A 16,267-nucleotide genomic window follows, 5' to 3' on the forward strand; every position below is an offset into this window, starting at 1 on the left:
TCCGAGTTCTCCCGTTTGGTCTAAAATCATCCCCCAGGACATTTATGAAATGTTAAGCGCCGGTGGCAGCATGGCTCTGACAAGAAGGTCATCATGTCTAGCCTTACCTGGACGACTGGCTGATATGCGGCTCGTCTCCGGAGGTGACGTGGGCAAGTTTCGACGTTACCATGCGGCTGTTGCAACGACTAGGCTTCGCTGTCAACTTCGAAAAGTCATATGTATCTCCCTCCAGGAGCTTGGTGTTTTTGGGCGCAGAATTCCAAACTCCGTTAGGCCTGGTGAAGCCTTCTGTCGAGAGAATTCAAAAACTCAAGCAGAAAGCGGCAGAGTGGAGAGTCGGAATGAGAGTGTCGGTCAGAAAGTACATGTCGCTGTTGGGAGCCATGGCATCATGTATGCCGTTGGTGAAGGACTGTCATCGCTTCATGAGAAAACATAAAGGTGAGTCTAATTACCCCTCTTTACTTTACCCAAATGTTTCAGAGTGACCAACCATTATACCAATTAAACAAATACCATATTGATGATATTGTTGTGAAACATCATGAACCCGACACATAAAACCTAGTTACAAAAAACAATTCAATTTAATTATCACATATTGTATATAGATAAAAAGGCACACATTGCCACCATATATAATATTGCACATTTCAATAATTCACCATTGGTTAAAAAAGCTTTTTTTAATAAATAAAGACAGACAGAAACAATGAAAAAGGGGATGTAGGCAACACAAAATGTATATATTATTTGAAAACACTTTGTTTGCAACAAAATCCCACAGTTAGTGTATATGGGTATTTCCGATGACTGTCGACATGTTTCGGCCGTTTTTTGTTTCAGACACTATCTCTAGTGTCTTAAATTCTTTCTTTAAATGGGCCATCTTCAGGACAATATTTCTTCAAAATAGTGTCTGAAATACGGTATTTGTTTAATTGGTAATGGTTGGTCACTCGGAAACATTTGGGTAAAGTAAAGAGGGGTAATTAGACTCCCCTTTATGTTTTCTCTTTAGAGTTAGTTCCTTTTGAGTTCTAATCCCCCGAGAAAAAAAGTTGGGAACTTTACCTGGTTTTAGGTAACATGTCTCTTCATGAGGCCAGTGCAGGAGTTTCTGGCAGACCGGTGGTCTCAAAGTCGTGGATTATGGTCTGACAAGGTGGTGGTCAACAGCGAGTTACAGGAAGCTCTTCGATGGTGGCAGCTCTCTGACAATCTGACTCGAGGAGTGCTGTTACTGGAGCCGGAATTTCAAGCTACAATTGTGATGGATGCCTTTCAGACAGGGTGGAGAGCGCATCTGAGGACCTTCCAGGTTCAAGGTCTGTGGTCTCCAGTCAAATCGAGTCTTCACATCAATGTGCTGGAACTGAGAGCGGTTCATTGGGCTCCAAAATCGTTTTTGCCACGCATACCCGGCTCTGTCGTGAGAGTGTTGATGGACGATACAACCACAATGTTTTACCCCAGGAAGCAGGGGGCCACGCATTCCAGGATACCCTCGAGAGAGGCTCAGGAACTATGGCATTGGGCCCTCGAACAAAACATCAATATTGTGGCATTTCATCTGCCGGGGGTGATGAACGTGCAGGCAGGCTCTCTCAGCAGGGAAATGAACCAACTCCACTAGTGGCAGCTGAAGGAACAGCAGTTGTCGAGCATTTTTCGGAAATGGGGTCATCCTTCATTGGATCTCTTCGTCACCCGAGAGAACAGAAAGTGCAAGAAGTTTGCCAGCAGATGGCCTCAGGCAAATTCGCTGGGGGATGCATTCTCGTTCCCGTGGACGTGCAGGTTCGCGTACGCATTCAGTCCGTTTCCACTCATTTGGCAGACCCTCCAATGGATTCAGAAATATCCATGCTGTGTGATTCTGGTGGCCCCGTGCTGGGCCTGCCAGCCGTGGTTCTCAGACCTACTCCATCTATCCGTAGCAGAACCAGTGCGGTTACGAGTGACGCCGGACCTTCTGTTTCAAGACAAGGTTGCAGTTTGGCACCACAACCCGTCCTCTCTCAGCCTGACGACGTGGCTCCTGACTTCTCCAAGTTTGGCCAACTGAACATTCCTAGTGACTGTCGCCGCATTTTGGAGGCGGCTAGAGCTCCGTCCACGAATGCCTCCTACGCATGCAAATGGAAGAGGTTTTGTGTGTGGTGTAAGGGTCAGACTGGAATGGACTCTTTAAGCTTTTCATCTGAGCAAATTCTGCCCTACTTATTGCACTTGGCAAAGAAAGGTTTGGTGTTCTCCTCCATAAAAGTACACCTGGCGGCCATTTCTAGATTCACTCGGAAGAGGCATGCTACCCCTCTGTTCAGTGATCGTCTGGTTAAACATTTTCTAAGAGGATTGTTTCAGACTTTTCCTCCTGCCAAGAAATTCCCTCCTGGTTGGAGCCTCAATCTGGTGCTGTCGTGTCTGTTGAAAGCCCCGTTTGAACCTATGTTCTTGACGCCCCTGCAGTTCTCGTCGTGGAAAGTGGAGTTTTTAGTGCCCATTACTTCGGCAAGAAGAATATCAGAATTTCAAGCCCCAGTGATGGATCCTCCGTACTTACGGTTCTTTAAAGACAAGGTGGTGTTAGCTACTAACCCGCACTTTATTCCAGAGGTGCCAACTACTTTTCATAAACTCTCTTCTATTGTGCTGCCATCATTCTTTGTTCTGCTTCCTCATTGGCAGAAAAAGCGCTGCATACACTGGATGTCAAAAGAGCATTGAAGTTTTATGTGAGTCGTACTCAGGAATTCAGACGTTCAAGACAACTGTTTGTAGCTTATGGACTCTCAGTTAAGGGAAGAGCAATCTCCAAACAGGGACTATCTCGTTGGGTCTCATCGGCGATTTCCTTCTGTCACTCTAAGGCGGGAAAGCCTTTGGAGAGGCACCTGAAGGCGCACTCGATGAGATCCACTGCGTCATCAGCGGCATTATGGTCGGGGATTCCGCTGGTGGACATCTGCCAGGCGGCCTCCTGGTCAGTACATTTACTCGCCATTATTGCCTGGAGCAGCAGCATGGTGCAGATGTACAGATGGGACATGCAGTCCTGCAATACCTGATCGGTAAGGTAAGCCCCCACAGTCTTGGGTTATCTGTTTCAAGGTTACCACTGCTAATGTCTTCTTTGCTGGTCTTATGTGTTGCGTTCCTGATGTATTGGTTTGCATTACACGCCACCATGCATGATGACTACTGCTATGTAATCTATTCAAAGCATGTGAATCCATGAAAGATCCAATGCTGGAGAAGGGAATAGTTTCTTAATTGTAACTCCATTTTTCCAGCGTTGGTATATTTCATGGATTCCCATGCGCCCGCCGGCCTCCCCTGCATGCAAACCTAGTTGGTGCCTCTACTTTGGGGGTTAAAATCTGAGGAGAAGCCGCAGGGGCGGGTCTATTTATACCCTACGTCCTATTGGGTGGTACGTAAGCGCCCCAAAAGGACATTGATAGGACACTAAAGTGTCAACGTTTTCCAAGGAAAAACGCTATTTTAAAAAAGACCAAGGTTCCCAGCCTGACGACAGGGAATATTCAAAGCATGTGAATCCATGAAAGATACCAACGCTGGAGAAATGGAGTTACAGGTAAGAAACTACTCCCTTGTCTCGTATCCCGAAGATCCTGAGATTATTTCTCCTCAGTCTGTTCTCAAAATCGTCCGTTTTCAGGGAGATCTTGGCTTCTCTGTGTTCAATTTCAGTCAACCGCATGTCCATTTGGGTTTGCATTATGACCAGCAAGGACTGGTTGTGCTCAACCTCCTGTAGTCACTCCTCCATCCTGTCAATCCTCTGTGTGATCTTGTCTAACTTTCTGCCTGTGTCTGCTCTCAAGCTCCTGATCTCATCCATTATTGAAGCTACATCCTTCTTTGTTGCCATTGAGTCTTCTTCTTTCCCCGCCATGATCTCTCTATGGTCCTCTGTGGTTGGGTCCGGTCTCGGGGTGTAGTTATAGCCTGCAAGTCTTGATGTCCTGTCCATGCGACACCGCCTGCCATGAGGTGCACTTGTGCGGGGTGTCTAGGATAAGGGTGAGTCCCTGTGGCCTTCTGGGCCTGTCCCACCTATGGAAGGACCCTGCGCCCCGGGATCCAAGAGCTATACAGCTATGCGCCTTGGCCCATAATCTGTCAGCTCACACACAGCCCAGTCACGGGGGCCCGCTCCTTCTTGGGCCTTTACACATCCCTGGGCAGTGGTGAAAGGAAGGGGGGGCTCCTCTTCCACTTCAGGTGGTTTGGGAGGGCTGCCTGATTTCCCCCCCGCCCCCCCTCAGAGAGCCAAGGGTCCACTCCCCCCTTCCGTTTTTCCGGTCCCTCAGGGCCACTCCAGATCCTCCTTCTTAGTACTTAAAGTCATACTGTGGGGCTCCTAACTGCCCCCTATCTCCAGGGGGAGGCGCACACACCCCTGTGTCAGGGGCCCACACCACCCTGCATACCGGTGCACCTCTAGTTCCTGGGGTCCAGGGCCACAGTCCTGTCCTGATGGATATGTCCCTCTGGGGGGGCGGGGCCATGTGCGTGTCCCACTGGCCCCTTCCCTTTGTACCCCTGACTTTTACATCCCTTCAAAAAGTCTCTGGGGTGGCCTAGGGAAGGATTTCTCTTCATGGGGAGAGGGGCCTTTGGCCGTGAGGTAATGAGGGGCAGGGGGCAGTCCACCGGGGCCCCCTGGTGTGGGTCACCTATCTGCAGCGCGTGGTGTCCGTTGCTCGAGGCCACCTCCTCAGGGCAGTGCTAGGCCCAACACAGTGTTCTTCCTCCAGTCTCAGCTGCACACTCTGCTGGGTGTACCGGCTGCCGCAGGCGGGGAATGCAACTTTCACTTACCCGCTCCGCACAAAGCTGGCCCGAACTCCACTCAGGCACCAATCGTGCTTGTTCTTTCTACACAGGGGCCTGGGGGGTCTTGCACTGCCGGTCAAGCGCCTTGTGACTCCCCTGGGCCCGGGGGCGGAAAGTGGGAGCATGAGTCACCTTCTGGACCTCATGGGCCACGAGCACACAGCTTAACCTGCCATGCTCTGTGCGCCCCCTGGTGGCCTCCCATTGGGTGAACGGTATTTCACGATATTTTTTTCCACCCACTAAATACCCTTCCCAACATATTTTAGCACTGGTGCAATTACATACACCGACTCCAGTCCTAGAATATGTGGGGAAAGTGTTGGATAGTGTCTGAAAATGAATTTTGTTTCCATAGCGATGTTTGTTTTGAGCGCTGAAATCGCTGTGTACTACTTGCAGGAGACCGAGAGTCGGTTAAAATGCAACCTGTTCACCTGGGCCTCCTGGGTTCTGCCCAATTCAGGACAGTGCCGGAGAATCCCATCCTACCGGTCGAGTAGGAAGTGGCGGATGCAGTGTTGAATGCAGCCGAGAAGTTAAGCAAGCATGAGTTGCCCTTATCCATGATTTGAATGGCATCATCCACCACATGAATGGTAGCGGTCTCGATGCTGTACTTGGGGCGGAACCCTGACTCGTTTGGGAGGCGTAGTTGTTTATCTAATAGCCAAATGATTTTGCTAATAAACTGGATGTTCGGGGGTGTGGGGATAATGCGTTGGGGGGGGTTGATTTGATGATCTGTCCGTTTTATTTTTTCAATAAACATTTCATTGATCCTGTCACATTTTTCCTGAATTGCTGGCACCTGGGGGTCGGGTGAGAGTTTGATACAATGCTTTAGTACTGGTCTTAGCGTAGCTGGTTGTTAGGGGGTATGAGTTGTTGAATAATTCCAGGAGGACAAAGCATTCCCTGTGGTCGGAAATGTCTGCAAAGTTAGCTTCTAGTTCATTGACTGGGATGGTTTTTGATGAGCGACACTGATTGAGGGGACGTTTAGCCTGACCTTTGAGACCCATTGTCGAGTGGTGATCGACTGTGGAATGGCGGCGTGGTCAGTCGAGTGGGTCATGTGGGATGTTCTAAACACTATGCATAGGGCTTTGTCTTTGTTGTGAATGGGGGAAGAGCACAATTTGCTTACGGTCCATGAATTCGGTCAGTTTCAAAAGTTTGCTTCGAGTGTGGTTATCAGCATGAGACTCGGGGGATGTTAAACATTTCGAGAAACACATTATTAGTGTGGGCTTATTTGACAAAGTAAGTTGGAGATGTTAGTAATGATAGAATCACTCTTGTGAGGTGGTCTGTAGATGAGGTGGAAGGTGACGGATTCATTGGGAGATAAAGGGAATCTCCAGGTAAGCGATTCAAACAACTTGTTCTGGGGGAGGGGATTAGGGAGCATGGCCAACCGCTCCTGTGAATGATTGCCACATTGCCTACTGCCCTTCCCTGGCAGGTCGGCATGTTGGATGCAGTAGCCGGGGCGATGGAGGACTAAAACATGGGGGGAGGATGGGGTAAACCATGTTTCGGTGATGAACAGAGGTTTGTTGCTAACATGTAGTTAATATTTTCCTGCGCTGTGTATGTACTCAGCACTGTACAATACAGCAGACTATAAAGCATTGCGCCACTCTATTCTCTGCTCTCAGGCCGGGAAAACATATTTAAAGTGCTGAAATGGACATTCCCGAAGCCATTGCCCCTGTTGTACTGTGGCTATGCTTTGCTGGTGGAAAATGCCTTGATGCCCAGGTCTTTTGCTTCCCTCCAGCTTTCATTGGTGGAACTTCCAGTCTTGATTGCTGGGTCCTCTTGCCTTGTGTCCCCATCATTATCTGTGAATATTCCATTTTAAGCTTCAGTTGCTTTTGACATATTTTTTTATTTGTTGATACTTCAATTCAATTGTTTCATTTTCCATTTGATGCAATTTTAATTTGTTAAATTCAATATGATCATTTTTTGTCTGGAAAAATCCACCTGCTATGCTTGGAGTATTTTATGTTTTTATTGATGTACAAATACAGTATTTATTTAATATTTAAAATGACTTTCAAAACTATCTTTGAAAGTCAGTGACGTGATAATGATGTGCAAAATGATTCCATTTAGTTTTTTTAAATGTATAAAGGTGATTCTGAGGATAGTCTGTCTCCTGTTGTTTCAGGTACCCGTGACCTTTCACGATGTGGCTGTGTATTTTTCTGAAGAGGAGTGGGAGTTCCTGGAGGACTGGCAGAAGGATCTGTACAGCAGTGTGATGCATGAAATCCATGGTGTATTAATCTCAATGGGTAATGATAGATTGAATAATACATAAAAAAGTAATATACATTGGGTTCTTAAATCCTGCTTCATGCCAAAGTCTAGCCTGTGGGTGCGGGACCAGTCTTCGAACCTGTGCAACTCGCTGTTTCCTTCGTTCCGAGACAAATGCTTTGCCCTTAGCTATCCTCCCGGCCCTTGAAGATATTGTATGTTGTAACTGCTTATGGGAAGCTATGATAACTTTTCTATGAGCCCTTTGGTGACATTAGGAGTGTGCTTGTCTAATAGATAGTCTCCATCACTTACTTATTCGCAAAAGCCATGATTTAGCTTGTCTCCTAATAGGAATGTGTCTCTTATTTTTTTTTAAACTCAACTTTATTAACATTTTGTAATATTATACATCACATTGCAGCCACTGCCTTAAGAGCATTCACAAAGTACCAAACACCAACAAATGAATGGTCTGTGCAGCCCTTACTCCTTTGTCTCCCCAACAACCCCCTCCCCACACATCCCCAAACCTGTCAACTCCACCCTCGGCCCGAGGAAAACCTTAACAAACCAAGCTCCGTGGCATCTGTCCTTCATCACCACCTGAATGCCACTCCACCCTCAAATAAATTGACCACCTTGCCCCCCTACATACTGTAGGACCGGGGCACTCCCCAACCTGCATTTGCTCCCCTCTTGCCCCTCCCACCAATTTCCTTCATTCAACATTTACACTTCCGTGGGCATATACCTGGCCCGAAATTCCTCCCATTCTACCTGAAACCTTGCACCCCTCCCATCTATGGCTGCCGTGATCCTTTCCATCACATATATATTTTTCCCTTACATTCTTCTATTCACTCTTTCACGGTAGGGTACCCTGTTCCAGTGGGTCGCCAGGGTAGCCCTTCCCACTCACAACAAGGAATGTGATAGGTGCGGTAGACCCCTGTATTGCCCCTCACTGCCTTCAGTCCAAACAAGACCAGCAGAGGTGTCCCTGTTTTGGGGACCCCTCTCAACCTTATTGATCCACCCAAGGACTTCATCCCAGTACACCTGGACCCCATCACACCCCCACCACATTTGCCAATAATTGGCGCACTCCTCACATTCATGCCAACATAGCGCAGACGCACCAGGAACATCTTGGAGAGGCGCACTGGGTCGTACTGCCATCTATGGAGTAGTTTAATCGCGTGTAGTTTATACTGCCGAGCTATGGAGGTTCTATGGGTCCTTCGACACATTGTCAGCCACAGCTTTTCATCTACTTCCTCGCCCAGGTTTCTTTGCCACTTATGCCAGAGTTTCTCCGTACCTTCCCTCCCTTCTTTTACCAAGGCCCCATAAAGGGATGAGATCAATCCTTTAATTTCCCTTCTTGAATGAAGTACCTTCTCTAGGGGAGTCATCTCCCTCTGTACTATGTCCTTCCATGCATCGGCTATAAGGGTATTCGACTATCTAACCGAAAACAATTGACCTATTTACCAATTTGGTCGAATTTTACATGGGTGATTTGGCCTTCGGGCCAATTTGATTGCATATATTGCAAAATACCAACCATGGAGAGCGGGGATTGCGGGGGTGTCCCCCGCTTTCCAGGGTTGGTATTTTACAATTTTGGGGGGGGGGGGGGACAAAAAATACAAAAATAAAATAAACGCATGTGCGTTTAAATTGGGCACCGACCAAACTGATTTATGGTCAGTTTGCCACGGCCAAATAGAATTCGGTCATACATACCCAAACCAGCTGTACCTACACCCTTCAGCTGTAGATAAGAAAAAAACGACAGTTGTCCTGTTCCCAACTCCCCTTCCAGATCAACCAATGAGATAAACTGGCTCTCCCTCCATAGTTGAACAACCCTTGCAAGGCCATCGTCGAACCAAGTCTGGAACCTATCAAGGTTCGGGATCGGGTCTCTCACCCCCCGAGCCCACAAGTGGCTCAGGGATGAGGGCCATGTCGTGACCCCCCTCATCACTGTTCCCTTCCGCCAAAGACTCAATATAATGCCCAAAATGGGATGTTCCTTAATCCTCCTCAGGATTTTGTCTCTTGGGGCCCAAACCCATTCCCCCATTGTCGCTGGCCTGAGATGGTAGTTCTCTAGTACCACCCATTGACCGTCCCTTTGTTTTCTTAGATGTGGGACCAGCACTCAGAGTTGTCGCCTTATAATACAAGTAAATATCCAGGAAGCCCACCTCTCCTTTTTCTTTCAGGAGAACCATGACATCATATGCCACCCTCGCTTTCTTCCCCTGCCACAAGAACCTCAGAAGGCGGGACTGGATCTCTTGGAACGTGGCTGATGGGATCTGAACGGATCTGGAATAAATATAGGATCCGCCGAGTAAGTTCATCTTTATGGTGTTTAGCCGCCCCATCCAGGAGGTCGTCAGTTTACCCCATTTCTCTAAGGCCTCAAATAGTGTCGCTAAGAGGGGCAGGAAGTTTGCCTCGTAGAGACAGCCTACCTGCTGCGTCACATTAATGGCTAAATAGCGAAACTGACCTTCCTTCACACTCATCCCGAACCCCTCCAGACCCCGTCTTTCCTCTGACCCCAACTGACATAAAGGGAACAGAGTGGATTTCACCCTATTGATCCGAAAGCGCACCATATTCCTCCACTAACTCGGCCACAGCGGGAACGGTTGAACTGGGGTTTGTAAGGTGTAGCAGGATGTCATCAGCATATACGCCCAGTTTATATTCCATCCCCCCTACCAAGATACCCTACACCCAAGCATCGTCCCGGAGTTTTCGTGCTATAGGCTCTAGGGCGGAAGCAAAAAGTAACAGGGAAAGAGCGCACCCCTGTCTCATTCCCCACCCCAAATCAAACCATCTTGAGAAATCCCTGTTAGGGGCCACGTTGGCCTTCAGTTCCATGTACAGAGCCATAACTCCCTGCAGAAACCCATCCCCCACCCTGAACTTAATCAAGGTCACCTTCAGGAAGTTCTAATTCACTCTGTTGAACGGTTTCTCTGCGTCAACCGATAATAGGGTGGGGTTGTCTACTCCGGCTCGGGCCTCTGTAATCAAGTAAAGAGTTTTACTCTTCATATCTGCCCCTTGTCTTCCCCTTATGAAGCCCACCTGTTGGAATGCACCAATCTCGTCCAACCGTGTAAATATCTTTGTATCCACATTTAGGAGCGAGATCGGGCGATACGAACCACAAGCAGTAGGATCATTTCCCTGTTTGTGTATCACAGAGATAAGAGCCTGTACAAATGTCTTCGGGGCCATCCCAGTTTCCAAGATGTGATTAAACAATTTAACCAGGTGTAAGACCAACACGCCCGCAAATGACCTGTAAAAACCAACAGTATACCCATCCTCCACCGGTGCCTTTCCCAGACACATCTTACGGATCGCCATCAGGATCTCTTCTCCGGTGACAGGGGAATACATCTCAGTAGACTCCTCAGGTGTCAGCTTTGGTAAATGTACCTCAGTCAGATATGGTCCAATTTCCTTCCTTTCTGAAGGAACCTCACCCCCATATAACTATTCATAAAAGTCTGCAAACCTCTCCACCACTCCCCTTGATGATGTTTCCAATGTGCCCCAGAACTCGTCACTCCCGCTATCCATCTGTCAGCCCGCTGGGTGCGTAGGCGAGCTGCCAACAGGGCATCCACCTTATCTCCTTTTTTGTAATATTTCTGCTTCAAAAACTGCAGCTTCCTAATTATCCTGCCCTCATCCAGCAGCTGAAGTTCCTCCCTCTTCCCCCTCACGTCCTTTATCATTTGCCCCGCACCTCCCGCTACTGCCTGTATCCGAGCTTTCAAGATCCTGGTCTCCTTACGTAATCTATTCTCCATTAAAGTCCTTACTCTCTTCATACGTGGTGTTGAGAAACCTGAAGTGCACCAGCCACGTTCCAATGTCTCATGGATACAATCCTACAGCCCTATTCTGATTTATGTGGAGCTTATGTCAAAACCCAATCCTGAAGGTAGTCGACTTCTCAAAGGAGTTTGTGTTACAGACGGGCGCCTCCCTTACAGGGTTAGGAGCCGTCTTGTCCCAAATATGCGACGGACTAGAACATCCCTTACTATACACCAGTTGCAAGTTGTTCCCACGTGAAAGAAATTACTCTGTGGTGGAACTAGAGGCCCTAGCCATCAAGTGGGCCATTATCCATCTTGGGTATTATCTATCGAGACGAAAGTTCACACTCGTTACAGACCACTCACCCCTAGTTTGGATTAGCCAACGCAAGGAGCCCAACCCTCGAGTCATGCAATGGTTTCTATTGTTTCACAGTGGAACACCGGAAGGGAAAAGACCAAGGAAATGTGAATTTTCTTTCCCGTTTCCCTGCAAAACAAATGTGGCTACTTCGCATGGAGGAAGGGCATGTGAGAAACCTGAAGGTGTCTCCCTAGCTAGTCCCCGGGGATATGTCATCCAGCTAGCCAGGACACAGCCATCATTATTGGATCCAGTTCCTGGGTGTGGACCAGTGAGGGAGGATCACCTGGATGGGGGTCCTCGGGGAGTGGGAGTGGGACACTGACAGGTGAGACGTGGTATCCCCCTTCAACACCTTTTCCCCATCCTACCACGTAGGACATTTCAAAACCACTGCAACCTCCCCCCCCGACCCTCCTTTTTCTACATGTCACTTTCATACAACACGAAAGACAATGGACTAACACTGTTAGGGAGAATTCTCTGTTTAGGCTGAATTTCCTAACCTAGTGAGTCCCCCAGCAGCTTTGCTGGATTTTTGGGGTTTATTTTTTTTCTCCTGCCAAGAGTGAGACTCTTTTACCCTCCCTCTTGGGCATGATTTGAGTGTGTTTCTTTGACTCTAGATGTGTTTAATGGGCTATGGGGTCTTTTACTCCATAGGGCTTCATGTGTTTTTGTGATGTGTGTTACACAGCACCCTCAGTGCAGTAACACAGGGGTGTCATAATGACCCCCCAGTATAGACTCCATACCCTGGGACTGACTACGGTCTCACAGGGCATGTAAAGTCACCATTGACTTTACTAGTCTTAAATTCTGAACAGAACCAGTACAAACCATCATATTGTGAACGTACTGGCTGGGGCAATTCAATTGACCCAGGGTCTGTTAGTCGAGGGGGCACGTCTCCGTCCCCCCTGATCGAGTTTTGGCTGGTGGCAGTGGATACTACGTTTTATATTCAACCGCAAATATTTTCCTATGGGATTTCTCATTGTTTTAGGCTACTATCTTTATTTAATTATTTACGGTAGCCTCGAACATACCGCCGGTTTATTTAATTAATATTAATTCTCCGGTTGGTATTTTTTGCCAAAACTTGATTCTAAAATGGCGTTTGTGTTCTCTTCTGTGACTCCAACCCAAGTCGCGAGCCCTTTGTTCCACTTTTTGGCAGGCTTCTCCACAGAAGCCCTCCAAAGTGGTGCCACTCTGTCTGGGGTACTTAGGAGAGGTGGAGGGGGATTTAGGCACCCTGGACTGAGTTGCCTAGGCACCTCAAGTCGCACTCGTCGTCCTGATTGGTCCAAGTGGTGAGCCGGCCGGCTCACCACTTAGCATGTTTGAGTGACAGCTAGGCTGAGTGAATGGGGGTTTTCTGCATAAAAGCAGGGCTTTCGGGACTGGAACTTCAGAAGTCGCCACAGGACCTAAGAATCCGACGAGGGAGAAGCTGAGCCGACCTGCCACGACGACACCACCGGTGGAGCCCTGCTGGACTGTCTCACCACTTTTCCCAACGACAGAGGAGATCTCCCGCCGGAGAGTCTTCTTCCTTTGACTGGTGGGGATAACCAGTTTCACCGTCATTTCGCCTTCCCGACGTACCTCGTGGCCGCCTTGCCTGTGCCAAGCACCCCGGCAACCGGGATACCACGTTTTACCACGACCGCGAAACAAAGGTACCACCTTTAACCGGAAAACTCTGCGGCTGGTTTCTTCCCTGGCAGTGCAACGACCTTCATCTTTCCTCCAAGTCGAGATCTTCTCTTCCCCTGGACGACGACGCGACTTGCACCCACTGCCAGGAACAACTGCCACCGCTGGAGGATCCTTCCCACTTAAGGTACTGTGTCCCGCCTGGCTTCCCTTGCCACCGACTGTACGGGGTAGATTTAGTCCCCGGCTTTCGAACCTCGGTTAGCCTGGGACACCCTGGCTAAACTTTTCTGAGCCTCTCTAAACTCCTTTTGAACTCTCTACAAGACTTTCTAAGCCTAGTGTAACTGTGTGATCTTGGGCGCATTTGTGCTCTGCTCTCTCAAGAGTGGGCCCAGCCGTTGGACTTTGGCTCACCAGTGACTTTTGCTCTTCTGCCTTGCTAACAGTGTTCCTGAGTCTTAGAGTGGTGTACCTTTCCATATTCTGTCTTTTTCCCTCCCTTTTTCACAAACTTATTGGAGTGCTATCTAGTCAAGCGCTCACCTCTGTATGAAAATAAGTGGTGTTTTACTAAGACTTATCTGATAAGGAAAAAGGGGTGTATATATTACAATAGTAACTGTGTTTAGAATATTTTACAACAAGAGTGCTGGAGTGTTTCAAACTGTGTTTTTAAATAAATAATTATATACTTTGATACCAAATCTCTGGTCAGTGTTTGCTTGTATTATTGTGTCTGAGTGCCTATTGTGTATACTTTGCATACTGCCTAACTCTTCTTGAAAGAAGTCTGACTGCTCAGCCACAGCTACCAGGTAAATCTGGGTGGTACAGACTGCTACCAAGTGGGTTTACTGCTAACACCTGTAGTCATAAATCTTTTGCAGTGTTCCCTAAGGGGACTGCACAGGTTTCTGCCTAACAAACACCAGAGCCATTAACCTGGCATGTCCCAATGCAAGGGTCAGGCAACTGTTGAGGGAGGACCAGCTGCAGAGGGGAGAGGCACCACGTGAGTGCTCACTCCAGAGACTCTGGCTGATCCTGTGTTGATTGAAACTGCAAATACCAGAAGGCCGTAGGAGAGCCACCAAGACAGGTCAAAGTGGTACTACAGGTGTCAAGCCAAATCCCTGTACAGTCGAAAGTCTTTGACCAACTAACCATTGAAACGCAAGGGAAGTGAATCGCACATCAAGATAAAAGAAAATAAATGGTAAAGTGGCAAAGTGAGCCCGGCAGAGGGATGTCCACAGAGAACTGTTCAAAAAGAAATTAAGATTCGTGAATGCTAGGAAAGCCGTAGTGAACCCTGCTGAGGGAGGCTGAGATTCGAGAGGTGTCGGCATCTGGAAGAGAGGTTCCCAGGGGTGAGAAATCCACACCCTAAGTGCTTCGCGGAAGCAAACGTTTATTCTGTTGGAAAGTATCAGGTCTTCAAAGGCAAGATACTTTTATTGAAAAGAGACTTAACCATCAAAGAACCTGATAGCTGGTACGAAACTGTTGGCTAGTGCTGGGAGAGTTAGTGTGTGTGCTGTGCTCAGGAGACCCACCTTGTCCCATGCTCAAAAGGTGGGGAAGGGAGACCCTGTCAATCACATCTTGACTTATTATTTGTAAACACTTCTTTCTTTATTGAAACCCTTATCCCACATTCTTTCTATATTTAGTTGTAAGGATTAGCAATAGGTTTTCTTAGTATAGGCCTTTTATTTTGAGAAGACGCCACAAGGACTGCCATATTTTCATTTGATGGTTGAAGCTTGCTCCCATCTTAGATTTAGCTTTAGGTTTAGATTAGGCGTTTTTCAACCTGCATACTGTTTAAATAAACACCCTTGAATCGTGATCACTTGTGTCTGTCTATTCTTGATACCATGCCTTCCTTACAGTGCCCCCTCCCTGATCAGCAAGCCCCTCCAAGTCACCTTACCCACGTCCCATACTGTCCCCTGGTCCACATCCCAGTGTCATTCAGTTAAATATACTCTCGTATTGCCCCCTCCAGTTCCTCACGGAATACCTGATCCTTCCACAAGGATTTATTACATCTCCACTTCGAGTGCTAGGACCCAGGCCCTTCCAGGACAAGTCTAGGGACACCATATCATGGTCGGACCAGGCGACCGGGTAAATCTTCGAATCCCCTTTCCTGAGGGTGGAAGAAGCGCCACACATCCTGCAAGCCATGAAAATCCAAACACTACTGCAACCCTTCCCCCACCACCAAAGGAGCTCCCGTCCCGTCCAAGGATATCCCATTGTGGATCTGCCCACTATTGACGTCCCCACCAACAACCAATTGCCTCCCCCCTTCATTCAGGACTTTCGCCAACATAGGCTTGAGAATCCGCATGATTTGGGGCGTATGGCGCCACAAAAGTAAATCTTCACTCCTCTCCGGTAGCCCACCAGAAATAAAACCCCCTCCCATATGTCCACAACTTTTCAACCTCAAATCTCAGCCTCTTATGTATCAAGATCGTGTCACCCCCTTTTCTCGCATCTCCCGAACCCCAAAACACCTGACCATGAAGACCACATGCAACCTTCCTTTCCTCTCGCCTGACGAACCTCGTCTCCTGAAAGAAGAGGATGTCCACCCCCATTCTTTGAAATTCACTGGCCACTAATGACCTTTTGGTTGGTGAATTTAGCCCTTTCATGTTCAGCGTGCAAATGTGCAGACGGTCAGCACTATCCCCCATATTCAGGTCCACCATTGCAAATCTCAACACTTGGACAGACCATCTCCTCCACCACTCTTGTAATCCCCTTGTTGAACACACTCAAACTCGTCGCTTCCCCCCAACCAAAATCCACCCCCAACCACCCCTCCCCCCTTGTGGCCTCCGGTCCACTCCAGTTAACATCACTGGCAAACACCGGACCACCAATAAGACCCGGCCATCTGGGCCACCCCACAATTCTCCCCACAATCAAGAGCCCCCCTCACTTATTTGTTTCCCTGTAAGTCCCTTAAATCACCTCAAAGATTTCTACCTTTACCCTCCCAACCCCCCGCCCCCTGAATCAATCAGTGACAATGCACCTGGCAGGCCACTTCTGGCGACCTTCCTCTATTAACAGTTCCCCCTCAACCGTCTTACCCTTCATCATTTTGTCCCCCCAGGAGGCCCCGGTCAAAAACCACAACAATTTTCAAAGAACCAAAAACCATTTGCGCCTAGGGCGCACGCATGAAAGGACCCTGTAGCCGGCACGG

General features: G+C 48.2%; 1 protein-coding gene across 3 annotated transcripts in view; it reads left to right on the forward strand.

Annotated features, from left to right (window-relative positions):
* Window positions 1-16,267, forward strand: part of LOC138527531 (uncharacterized) — a 1,006,733-nt gene that overhangs the window by 210,521 nt on the left and 779,945 nt on the right. For all 3 annotated transcript variants that reach the window (XM_069638786.1, XM_069638780.1, XM_069638792.1), the window contains exon 3: window positions 7,052-7,178. In XM_069638786.1, the coding sequence (XP_069494887.1) occupies window positions 7,052-7,178 (127 nt within the window). The remainder of the gene's footprint in view (window positions 1-7,051; window positions 7,179-16,267) is intronic.

Source organism: Ambystoma mexicanum, chromosome 1q, assembly GCF_040938575.1.
Source record: "Ambystoma mexicanum isolate Mex_15411 chromosome 1q, UKY_AmexF1_1, whole genome shotgun sequence".
NCBI classification, from domain to species: domain Eukaryota; kingdom Metazoa; phylum Chordata; class Amphibia; order Caudata; family Ambystomatidae; genus Ambystoma; species Ambystoma mexicanum.